At 44.3% G+C, this 12,443-nt stretch overlaps 1 protein-coding gene across 1 annotated transcript; it reads right to left on the minus strand.

The window, feature by feature from the left end:
* Nucleotides 1-299: 299 nt before the first annotated feature.
* ZBTB5 (zinc finger and BTB domain containing 5) lies at nt 300-12,380 on the minus strand. Its single transcript, XM_084305215.1, has 2 exons — nt 12,272-12,380; nt 300-4,941 (listed from the first exon to the last, which is right to left on the minus strand). The coding sequence occupies exon 2, from the start codon at nt 4,935-4,937 to the stop codon at nt 2,913-2,915; it is 2,025 nt and encodes a 674-aa protein (XP_084161341.1). The 5' UTR covers nt 4,938-4,941; nt 12,272-12,380; the 3' UTR covers nt 300-2,912.
* Nucleotides 12,381-12,443: the final 63 nt, after the last annotated feature.

A 12,443-nucleotide genomic window follows, 5' to 3' on the forward strand; every position in this document is an offset into this window, starting at 1 on the left:
ATTCACTGACATCTTCACATGAGATCTCACCGTAGGGTCTGTAGAGTTTAGTTTTGAACACAAGTCGGGGTGATAAAGCTCTTCGGCAATTTTATCAGGTTTTGAGATGAGCTACTTCTTATTTTACAGTAAGGGACAGCTACGTGGACCTGTCGTTCTAAGATTCCGTGTCATACTGGAAGACTAGGAAGGCAACAAGTCAGCCACAAGTTCCTGGATTTGCAGCTTGCTCCTCCAAAAACACTAGATATCAATGAAAATAGAAAATCAAAGTTTCTTCTTACAAGGACGCTGCAAGTTTAATTTTTTTTTTCTTTAAGAAAGGAGAGGAGTCCTCCCACACAAGGTCTGCTATTTCACAACAACATGAAAATTTATTATAAAAGAACAGATTATAAAAAAGTACAGTTTAATACGTTTACCTGATCACATTAGTTTTTAATTAATCTCTGTACTCACATAGCTGCTTTATTCCTACATGCTGTAGGATTTTCAGATGTGTTGTAGGAAACACACACAAAATGTACATTAAAAAAAAAATCTAGTTTTTAACAGAGTGGTAGAAATGCAAGAAAGATGAAACAATCAGCCAGAATGCTACCGATAAGGCAAAACACCAACAAGAATATATTGAAGTACAAAATATTGTATTTTATTCATGTTTTAGTGAGATTATTTAGTATCCCTCAATGCCTTCAATCCCCCAATATCAAAATGGTTATTAAAAAAAAAGTGGCATGTCCTAAAGCTTTTTAAAAATGTCATACTGTTTTAATTCTTCAAAAATCAAGAGCTACAAATATGACCATTAAATAAAGAACTTTTAACTTGTTAAAGGAATCAATCCAATGACTCATGTTTCCATGTTCCTGTTTACCTTGGATGCTCAAGTTGCAAGTGACACATTGACAGACATTTGGCAATTTTCTTTTCAGCACAGAGAGGTGTAACTAGACATTTCTTCATCAGCTGAGTACTGTTTCACATAAAGCCAGGTGCAGAAAGCTTTTTATGTTTCCTTTGGTCTGACAATGAATGTTTGGTTTGTAATCTTCAACCGTGTTCACAGTTCATCTTGATAAATGACCTATGGGACTGTGTATTAGGATTTTGTTTTCTGTTTAGCAAAACACAAGACTAAGATGTTTAAGAGTAACAACTAGGAACACAAACTCCTTAAAACTGCTGAGTATCATCACACAGGGTATCTTGGTTATACAGAACAAAACAAAACAAAAAACAAACAAACAAAAAAAAAACTTTGCAAATTGTTTTTGCATGAACAGAAAGCAGTTGCTCTCTTGTGACTTAAATGCCAGGAAACATCAATCATCTGTCTCTCCAGAGTAGTATGGATGTGCTGAAGCCCTGACCCAGCTTCGATATGGTAGAACAACATTTATCAGCAGAAGTGCTCCAAAATGTAGAAAGCCAGTGTTCTGAAAGCTGGTAGTTCACATGCATCTTCAACAAAGAAAACAAAAGACGCTGCAAATACTGTTAGTTAACAAATGGCATCAGGGAGGAAGAAATTAAACAAGATGTACGCTGTTCTCTCAAAGAACAAAGATCACTGAATTTCTGCTTTACAAAGTGTGCAGTGCTATTTTTTAATTAAATTTATCCTATTTTTTTTTTTTACTTTATGCAGAAAGGTACATTTATGACACTACTTTAAACAAAAGGATTGGATTTGTTTACTACACTTTACATACAAATGTAAATAAATATGGCAGACAAGGATCATTCCTGACTCCTCTGATGTAAGAAAAAATCCATAATTGCAAGGGAAAGTAAGTGTACAGAGTAGAAAGTTAAAGCCTGAAGAGAAGAGTACCAGAAAAGAGCAACATGCTTATGCAGTAAAATGGATCAGACTGACTATTGGCATGTCTGGGAACAGCAAGAGACTACCTTAAACACTAAAAAAAAGCCATCACAAATTATCTCTCTCTCTCTCTCATTCAAAATAACAAAACAGACAAAGACAAGCTCTTTTCAGACTTTTGTGTATATGGAATTTTAAGATAGGAAATACAAATTGCTTAAGATACTGCTAAGAATAGCACAAACAAGAAACAGTACTTCACTTATCACTTAATACAAGTTTCTTCTACAGAAAAAAAAATAAATCAGTGAAACACCCAGATCTTGCTGTATTCCAAGTATATATACAACTGGTAGTCCAAAAGTTAATTGCCTTGGATTTAATTTAAGCACCTTCATTACACAGTGTTCTTTACTACAAAACAGGCAAACATACATTCAGAACCCTAAAACTATTTTATAATTAGCATATTTTAAAGCATTTTATGTCAGACAGGTGCATCCAAAGTTGTTTTTCTTCTAAAGATATGCAATCTGCAGTAAACAGCTCTTTGCATTACTGTTCACACATAACGAGCAACTCAATTTTTGCAGGTTATTTAAATGCTTTCACTTTTACAAAATACTTCAGAGAAAAAAAAAAAAAAAAAAAAAAGGAAATTTGCACTTCAGTTTTTCAATCTTGAAACGTGTTAATTCATGAGATCACTCTCACTCAATCCTGACACCTCTGCCATGCAAAGGAACATAGTTTCAGGGGCTGTATCCCCATAGGCCCCAGGCTTGCATGTACGTAACAGTAATGTTTCACACATCTACGGACTGTGTAGTGCAGACTTCTGCAGACCACAAAGTTTTTCACTAACACTTGTTTAAGCCTCACAACACCCCTGTGAGGTAGGTATGGTATTATCCCCAATTTAAAGAACCAAGACTTTTGCGTGCGGCACAACCACACACAAGTGTTCACGGATCTACGAGAGCAGCTTCTTTGCTTGAGCAAAATAGTGTTAATGTTCCTGCAGTGCTTCAGAGAGTTAAGAGTTTGTACTGGCACTCTCATTCAGGCGGGAGGGTGGAAACGGTTAAAGCAAAGTGCTAGGTAGGTTGCTGCTCTGCCACCTCAGGCAGGTCGTTTTGGAATGTTTGTACAGGTGGCTGGACTGGCTGAATCGTTTGCCACACTTCAGACAGGCGTAAGGCTTTTCTCCTGTGTGCACACGGATGTGTTTCTTACAGTCTGTTAAGGTCAAAAAAGTCTTGCAGCAGATCTTGCATGCATATTTGCGTGCACCTTCTACAACCAAGACATTGTGCTCGGATAAGGCTTTCTTACATTTTGAAAGAACATCTGCAGATGCCCTTGTCAGCTGCGGTGGACCAGGTTGTGAAGGATGCCCATTATCGAAAGAAGTGGTCCCATTTATGATCAGCTGGGAACTGGATGAGTTATCCTGCAGCTGGGAGCTCCTGACAGAGGTCACAACAGGCATTTTGGGGGCTATGCGGCGGTAGCCAGGAAAGCTGCTGGCTCCCCCTCTTGCAGAGCCTATCATTGCTCTTGAAAGGGAATGGAGGCCCAAGCCCAACCGTGGAAAGTCCATGCCAAACTGCTCTGCAGCCCGATACCCCGAAGTCTGCACACAGGGAAGACCCATCACATCCTGCATTGGTCTAACAAAATGAGAGTCTGCAGGCTCACTGAAAGGATTTTCAACATGAGAGACCGTGGCAGATGAATGACCACTAGCAGGCCCTGATTCTGGACTCATCAGGTAAGAGGCTTCGCTGTCCATTCTGCAGTCACTTGTTGTATTTGGAATGTTGTCATCATTACTTTGACTAGCACCATAGCTGCCACCTCTGCTTTTATTCAGGAAATTTGAGATACTGAAAGATGACTTGTGTTCCAGGTTATTTGACACCTCCATGATATGGATATCTCCCACCCTATCAGTACTGGACTGAGGATCAGAAAAGCTACGGTCACTGCTCTCAGGACTTAGCTCTATCTTCTCTGCGCTGACAACTCCTCCTTCCACTTCAACAGACTCGCTGCCTTCTGCTTGGGACGTGACATCGCTCACTTCATCCTGAGGCTCTGGGGAGCTCAAGGGCTCAGATTTAACCACCACCCGCATGTGCTCCTTCTCGTTTAAAGTGACCTCTGGATTGTCACATGGGAAGTTGTTCTTCTCAGATGCAGCCTCCTGGTCGAAGCTGGTTTCCACTTGTGTTGCCTGGGATGCCATGGACATCTGTGGAATGTTTCCTCCACTGTTGTCAGACTGGCTGGGCACTTGAGTATCTTCCTGAGCACTGAAAGACTGATCAAACATAATAGTACTATCCTCCTGGTTATCAGTGATGGCATCAGCCTTTGAGTTGTCCACAATCTTCAGTGAATCTGCTGAGAAGAAATCCTCCCGTGGATGCACGACTAACTGCCCGCTCTCCGGAGTCACGTCAGAAACAGACTCATCTATGGCAGGCCTCATTCGCTGCCTGGCCCGATCTTCTGAAGACTGCTTACGCTTGTGGAGACGGCGAATGGGAAAACTAGTGCGCTGCTCCATGTTACTTCTCATCGTGGAGCTCATTGTGTTCGGTTGCTCCTCCGAGTTCTGACTGGAATTTAAGGCAGAGCTCACAATACTCAGCCCAAGCTGCTGAAGCATGAAAGACCTCTGCATACGCGCATTCTGCTCTTGAACTCTATCAGTCGGTGGAGACATTGGCAGTGTCCTGGTAGTAAGGTAGTGTTTGCATGCTTTAACAACGGAGTTCAAATGTAAGTGAGATGCAGCCAGCAAGACATCCATAACATTGCTCTCCCCAAGCATTAGTGTGGAAGTGTACATCATGTCTAGGAGAGCAGCAAAAGCTTCTGCTGTCACCACTTCACTATCCAGCTGAATCATATTCATGGTTTGATCTCCTTCTGCTACAGTAAAGAGAGCTCGGAAGTGCGTGCTACACGCTGCCAAAACAGAGCGATGGGCTTTGAAATGCCTGTTTCCCACCACAATGACACAGTCGCAAAGTTGGCCATGAAGCCTCTGGTAGTTGAGCTGCTGAAAGATTTGCTCAAAGTGTCCTGGAAAATCCATGATCCTATAAAACAAAGCAGAAGAAACTATAATATTAAAAATGGATGAGGTTCTACTTAGACCACAGTGAGACTGGGTTTAAAAAGGAAGGATGATGGCTAAAATACAGATGAACAATAACTTGATCTTAACTCACCAGTGCTGTACTTTTACTTTTACTGTATCAGAACTAGCAATCTTGCAAAGAGCACAAGGGAAAAAAAAAAAAAAAAAAAAGAAAAGAAAAAAAAAAAAACACAACTGATTCTGTCACGGAGGTGGCCTAGTGCAACAGCTACCTAAGCATCAGACTTGTCACTGGCAGCTCCACTGCAAACTGAATAATGCAGGTCATTTTACCTCTGTTAATTTCTGTCCGAACTAAAACATACTCCATAGTAAAACATCAGATCCTAGTTACATTACAAAAATAAAAACAGAAACAACAAGAACTAATTGTGAAGAATCCACTGGAAGCTTTGTTAAATTGTCTATGGTATTAGATAAACTCCCACTGAAGTCTGAACTTTAATGCCAGTCTCATTTAATCCAGCTCTTGCCTTCTGCAAGGGACTTTCTGCAGTTTCTCAGCTAGTGCGCTGAACCCTCAATCACGTACCCGCTTTTAACACGGACACTTGGAAGAGACAAGACACTCCTGCACTGGAACAAGTGGTCAGTTCCTATCTCAAACTGCAACCTGTATCTATCAGAGTTGTAATGCAATTTTCATACCCACTATAACACATAAACTGGGATGCACTCCTTTGTTCTTTCTAGGACATACATGAAATGGTACTGAGATAGAAAAGTTTAGCAGACATTAAGAGCTGTCTCTATACTCGCTATTTCTTATGAACCTTCTTGGTCCACAAGGAAATGAGAGAGCTTTGTATAAAATGATGCACTACGCAAGACAACGAGACAAACCCAGGGGTGTTTTTTCAGAAATTTCCAGCAACCAAACATAATTAAAATCTTAGTACTCACCGTAAGACTAATAAGGTGTCACCTCTACTTTTTCTCATAAGAAATCAACAAAGTGCAAAATCTGGGGAAAGGAAAGGTTGCTTGGAGGGAAGGGATGTATGTCCATCCACATACAATACTTGTGCTAACATTTGTTTTTCAAAATCAATACCAAAGTGTCATGTGGCACAACTGTAAAGCAGATACAATAAAAGATCACACAGAATTATTCTTTTGAAAAAGGGTCACATATGAGTCTACTAGTACAGAAATCTTGTCCTCAAATTTACATGTTTACTTCACCTATCACACAAGTCGTGAACAAACCATGTGCTGCATTTGCATATGAGCAGTCATGAATAATGTGAATACTGTGCATAAACAGTTTCTGATAGACACAATTCTATCAGTAAAGAAAAGTAAAGTCTGCCTAGAAATAATGTCTGTATTTGAAACATCTCCACAGGTGGTTCACTTAACACAATGACTTTGCTCAGAAGCTATGTGGAGGCTGGAGACAGTACCTGTGAAATGCACACACTCATTCAGAGGAAAACTGGTAGTGTTTGGTAACATGGATGTTAATTACTTTGCAATTTTGTTCACCTGGATATATATTAACCATTTACCTCCGAATCAGCACATTGTGCAGCATTCTACATTATATAGTGTACTGCATACCATTAGCTTGGAAGGCTCAGCAGAAAAAGCAGCATCTCAGAAACATGAAGCCCATCTCCAGGGATCCTAGGCATGAAGCAGCAGCACATGATCACAAAGGCTGTCTGAGGATGGAGAAGCACGTGGGCCCGGAGCAGCTTGAAGCTCTGTGTTCTCCTCTGCTGCTACGCAAAAATCAATGCAAGGCAGGGCAGACAGGGGACTACTACTCTTGAGACGCATACTACTGTAAAAAAAATGTTGGCAAAGGTCAAGAAGGTGTGCAAGATGCAAAAGGTCACAACCGATGGGCTTACATTTGTGTAACCAGGCAGCTACAGAATGAGAAAGACCTGCGGACTTCCTACAGCAGCTCAGATGCAACTTTGATGCAGATACTCTCCATCGTCAGTCAGCCTGTCAGGAGGCGTCTACAGATGTTAGCATGTGACAGCACGCATCACTTTCTGATTCAGATTTATGAAATCCCTTAGAGGCAATCCGGATAAAGAAAGGACCTCCTCAAGTGTGCAGATTTTGCTGCACACAGGCTGGCACTGGGCTCTATCAAAGGAGGGGAATCAGTGATGGAGTAGGCCAAGAGATCCAAATCCAAGGCAGAAGAGATGGCAAACTAATATAGAAGAACGAAGACTAAAACCATTGGCTGACACAAAATCTGACTACAAGCCCGCTGCCCAGCCTGGCAGCTGGGGAAGAGCAGCAAGAGGCAGCTCCCAAGGCAAGGTGCACAATGCACACTTTGCAGGCCGTAGCTTAAGAAACGTTTCACCATACAGTGCACTGGGCTCAGACCCCTCTCCTGGTCAAAAGCATACAGATTCACAAAGAACTGGTGTTTATGTAAACACCAAAAAAACACAAAACCTCTGCTGACAAGAATCAGAGGCAGCTGAGAAGCATTTGCCTCAGCCTTTAATTGGGTCCTGTGTATTTTGAAAGTAGTAACAAATTGTACTCTTTGCCTTCCAGAAATGCTGAGGGTCCAGTTTTTAGCGCATCAAGAATCCTCTAATTTGGCAACACACAACCTATCATGCATGAATGCATGAAATATGCACTGTAATAAGATTCAATTAAGTAACGTTTCACAGTTCCAATCATCTCTACAGATGGAGATATAACAGAAAGGTATGAAATTAAACTTGTTTGTAAGGAACAGAAATACAGGTAATAGGTGATTTCATTTACCTTCCACTACAAATGCATGCTTGGGAGTAAAACTGGACATTTTTGGGTGAACAAAAAATAAATAAATAAATAAGGACAGGCGATCTTTGGAACTGCGCAGTTTTTATTTCTGCACACTTCCTCTAAGAGAAGTGTAACACAAAGGAGAGTGAAGAAATCCTTCCCGGTGGTTACAGAACGACCTGGAGCAATAGGACCAGCAGTCCCTGAATCTCAGCAACCTCAGGCTGCAGGACAAAAGGATCCCAAGGAGACTGAAGAGCCACAAGTCCCAGCAGGAAGTATTTGTAATTTGGTAGAGGTCCGGGCTGCTCTGTGACCGGTGCTGCTACACAGCTGCCTGCCCTTCCAGCTTTTGCATGTCTAGTTAAACAAATGCTTTCCTCTGTTTCACCAACCACAGCTTATTTCCTCCTCTGTAAGGACAACTCCCCTCCATCCAGGCTTCTCTGGAAAGCTGAAAAGGCTCTGAGAAACAATTTCTCGTTTGTCTTTATTTGCTCGGCCCAGATGAGCCAGGTGTTATCTCCGGCATAACACTGTCCTTGGCTTTACAGGACTAAAAAATACGATTTAGGGAGAGGAGGAAAAGCAGACAGGGAGGCCTGGGAGTCGCCACAAGCACCAAAGAAACTCTTTCCTTCTCTACCTTTGGACTACCATCACTGCAGTATGTTCACCCATGAGGGACCTTTACGCGGGCCAGCTTTGCTCTCAACTCACTCCCCACTCAAGAGCAGCAGCTTTAAGGCTATGAAGTTTCATAGACCAGGCTGATCTGCACTGTGAACAGTGCTGCAGTCTGCAGGCAGAGACACTGAGAACACCAGGCATCTACTGAAGGAGGACAAAGAAGGGATCTCTTTTTCCTGCAGCCTGAACAGTGGTATTAATCACAAGTATTTAAAAAAATACAGCGGTGCTGAACCGTAACTACCACCACCTACAGATGCAGCCAAGGCAGGAGAGCTTCACTGTGCCACATCTGCAACTGAGAACAGAGTCGTTCTACCTGCACACCTGGTCCAGAGGCACACAAAGTGCAAGGCCCAGCCAGCATCAGCTGCAAAGGAGCATCAGGAGCAAAGCCATACCAAGACAGCTGAGCACTGCCCATTCTCCGCACACTGCCTCAGGTCATTTTACAGTGCTTCAGGCACTATAAAGCAGATCCAATACCGAGAGCTTGTGTGTTGCCCAAAAGAAAGCAGCTCCAGGAGGTAGCATCCTTCAGCAGATTACGCAGTAAGGCAGTGTAACCCATGCAGTGTAGACAGGTTAGAAAAACAAACGCAGGACAGGAATCCACATCAGTAGAGAGATGGAGCTGGACACCAGAAAGGAGCATGTTCCCTTCTGCCCAGGCAGCAAGATGTACTTGAGCACGAGGTAATAGGCAAGATCTTCTGGTTTTGATCAGTGGTCAAACACTGGATTTCTAAATTCAGAAAGGGTTCTGGCTTAAAGGCACCAAGAAACGCCTGAAGCCTGCGTGTATCTGGGACAGGACAACCACCAGTTTTGCTTCACGTAATGCTAATTTGGCTCAGTATTTAACATTTACTGCACTGTAAAGACTTAAGTCCTCAAACCAAAATCAAGAAACAGAGCAGCCGATATCTTCTACGTGACTTGCTTGAAAATCAGGAAACTAGATTTGAGTTGTATACTAAACACAATCCACATATGTATTAGGTGAGATAGCAGTTACTTCAGGTCACTAAATACATGCAAAGCATCTAAGTCAATATCAAGAAAATTCCGAATGGCCTCTATCTAGACACAACCCCTCAGTCTTTCCTTTCCTGGCTCAGCGACAGCTCAACTTTCAGGAATAGCTGGCCAAAAAGACTCCCCTGAAAAAGTCCTGTGCTCATCTCTTCCTTTAGAACAAGCCGAAGTGTCAAAGACTCTACATGTCTCTATGACCGAGTCATGCACACCACCAAATGCTGTGCAAATGCCTGCTAGAAGGAAGAACACAGGTGCTTCCAGCTGTGTGGGGTGGGCACTGCCAGGAATGGGGCATCCAAAGCTTTTCTGGGCAACCTGTTCCTGTGCCTCACCCTCCTCTCAGTAAAAAACTTCCTCCTAGTCTCTAATCTAAATCTCCCCACTTTTAGTTTACAACTGTTCCCCCTTGTCTGCCCAAGCAGAAGTTGCTACCTATTTTATAAGGCCCCTTTAGATACTGAAAGGCTGCAAGAAGGTCACCCCAGAGCCTTCTCGTCTCCAGGCTGAACACCCCCAACCCCCTCAGCCTGTCTTTGTAGGAGAGATGCTCCAAATCAACCCTGTGGCCCTCCTCTGCACTTGTTCTTACACTTCCCTGTCCTCCCTGTGGAGGGGCCCCAGAGCTGAGTGCAGGGCTCCAGGTGGGGCCTCACGAGAGCAGAGCAGAGGGGGACAATCCCCTTCCCCGCCCTGCTGCCCACGCTGCTGTTGGTGCAGCCCAGGGTACAGGTGGCTTTCTGGGCTGCCAGCATGCAGTGCTGGCTCCTGGTGAGCTCCTCGTCAACCACCACCCCCAGGGCCTTCGCCTCAGGGCTGCTGTCTATCTACTCATTGCCCAGCCTGTGTTTGTGCTTGGGATTGCCCCTACGCAGATGAAGGACCTTGATATACATAGTTGAAAGATGCTACTGAAAGGTGCCCAGAAACTTGGGTTTTCCTCATAACATAAATAAATAAGCACCAAGACTGCAGCAATCTCTGGAAAACAGCGAACGCTTGAAAGTGGTATTATAGTATTAATACTGAATTAATTAATTTTAATAAGTATTATTAAGAAATATGGTATTAATAACTCTTGACCAATTAGCCACAATTATGTGTCACAAAACACTACAATAAACTCATACTGCATTTAACCATTGTACTAGAAATAATACACTTCTTAAAAAGCTTCCCTGAATGCTGAAATACACATTTTATAATACCCTTTCTACCATTTTTTTAAACATGCTATCTAGATGGGAGTAGGGTAGAGGCAGGCAGAAAGGAAGTCTTGACGTTCTTTCACATTTTGAGCAGGTTTTATGACTTTGCAAAATGCACCCTAACAACGTTTTCTGACTGAGTAAAAGTTGGATTTTTAGTTAACAGTAGCTTAAATGATTTCTGGTTGCCCCATACAAGTGAAACAGTAGCGCTACACTGCCTTTACATACACTTCCATACGGTGAATGCCAGCCATGAAAGGTATTCTTCACGTGTCCATGAAACGTCACAGAAAACATCAGCAATGGGCCGCTCTGACAGACGCTTGAGCTTAGAGCCCCACATCTCAGGTGACTGCTTTGCCAGGTTTTACGCGTAGTTCGACTCAGAGCATTTATCTCCCTGTTGTCAGGGAATGTGTCTTACAGCTTGCCTGTGAATCGGAAAGGATAAACTGCGCTGCAAAACCTGCTGCTGGCTGCACCAGCCCTCCAGAGAAGAGTAAGAGGTTATCATATAACTCAGTACTCTTCCATCTCCTGAAAGGCACTGGAAATAGGTATTCCAAGCCATGGCAACACCAGCTCATTAATAAAGAGTAACAGCACAGTCTGTCCATGGCTAAGAGCATGTTTAGGAGGACCAACTGGAAGCTTCCTAAGAATGGATAAATATTTCTTGGATGCTCCTGGTTATCTGAAGAAACTATTGTCACCTCGATGGCAGCGCACGTGGCTATTCACCTGCTTCCTCAGGATTTTGCTCCCCACGTGTCTGCCTCATGGTGCATCTCTTGGTCTCTACATCCTGCAGCACAGTATCATACCTCACAGCGAGACACACAGTGAGAACCCAGAACGCAGCACTCCTGCTGGGCCATCTCACCCAGTCACCAGGTTGTTTTCCAGGAATCAATCAAGACCAGGAGAATAAGAGTGTGGACTCTATTTGTGGTCTTGGGAAGCCAGAAAACCATCTAGGTATGAGACAACAACCATTGCCAAGAACACAGATCTTTTTTTGAGGCACGACAGTGACACAACTGAGCAAATCTCTTTCAGTGACACCACTGTCTGATTTAATCAGAAACAGAGCAGCAGGGAAGGCTGCTACACAGAACTGGCAATCAAGCCGTTCGAAGGCAGGGAGGGATAAACTGCATTCATTCAACAAGAACGCATCCAGCCTTACGGCGAGGGTTCCCACACCCAGCTCCTCAGCCTCGCTGCGCGCGGGGGGATCAGGTGCTTTACACCCACCCTGTCCCAGCGCCTTCCTCAGCGAGCCAGAAGCTGCCTTTGTCTGAGGCTGTAAATAAACACTTGTAAGAAATCAGCGTCAATTTCGGAAAAAAAAAAAAACACTTTCTGAGCGGAAAGCTCGCATCAGACCGACCAACACCGGACAAACGCCCCCACGGCAGCTGCGCTGCTGAGACGGGCCCGGGCCTGGGCCTGGGCCTGGGCCTGCCCCCGCCCCCAGCCCGCCATGGCCGCGCGCCGCGTGACGTCACCGCCCCGCTCCCGGCCTCGGCCCCCCCCCCACTCCCCACCCCCCCCCGGCGGGCCGCTCACCTGCGGGCCCCGCCCCCAGCCGCGGGCCCCGGCGGAGAGAGGAGGAGGAGGAGGAGGAGGAGGAGGAGGAGGCGGCGGCGGCCGGGCCGGGCAGCGCGGCTGCGGTGTCGGCCGCTCCTCGGCCCCGCGGCTCGGCTCCGCCCCGCCCGCCCTACGCTGCGGCGGCCGCGCG

This window comes from Netta rufina (genome assembly GCF_964035555.1).
Source record: "Netta rufina genome assembly, chromosome: Z".
NCBI classification, from domain to species: domain Eukaryota; kingdom Metazoa; phylum Chordata; class Aves; order Anseriformes; family Anatidae; genus Netta; species Netta rufina.

Coding starts and splice junctions, on each gene's coding strand:
- ZBTB5 (XM_084305215.1), bottom strand. CDS start 4,937: ATGGATTTTCCAGGACACTTTGAGCAAATCTTTCAGCAGCTCAACTAC.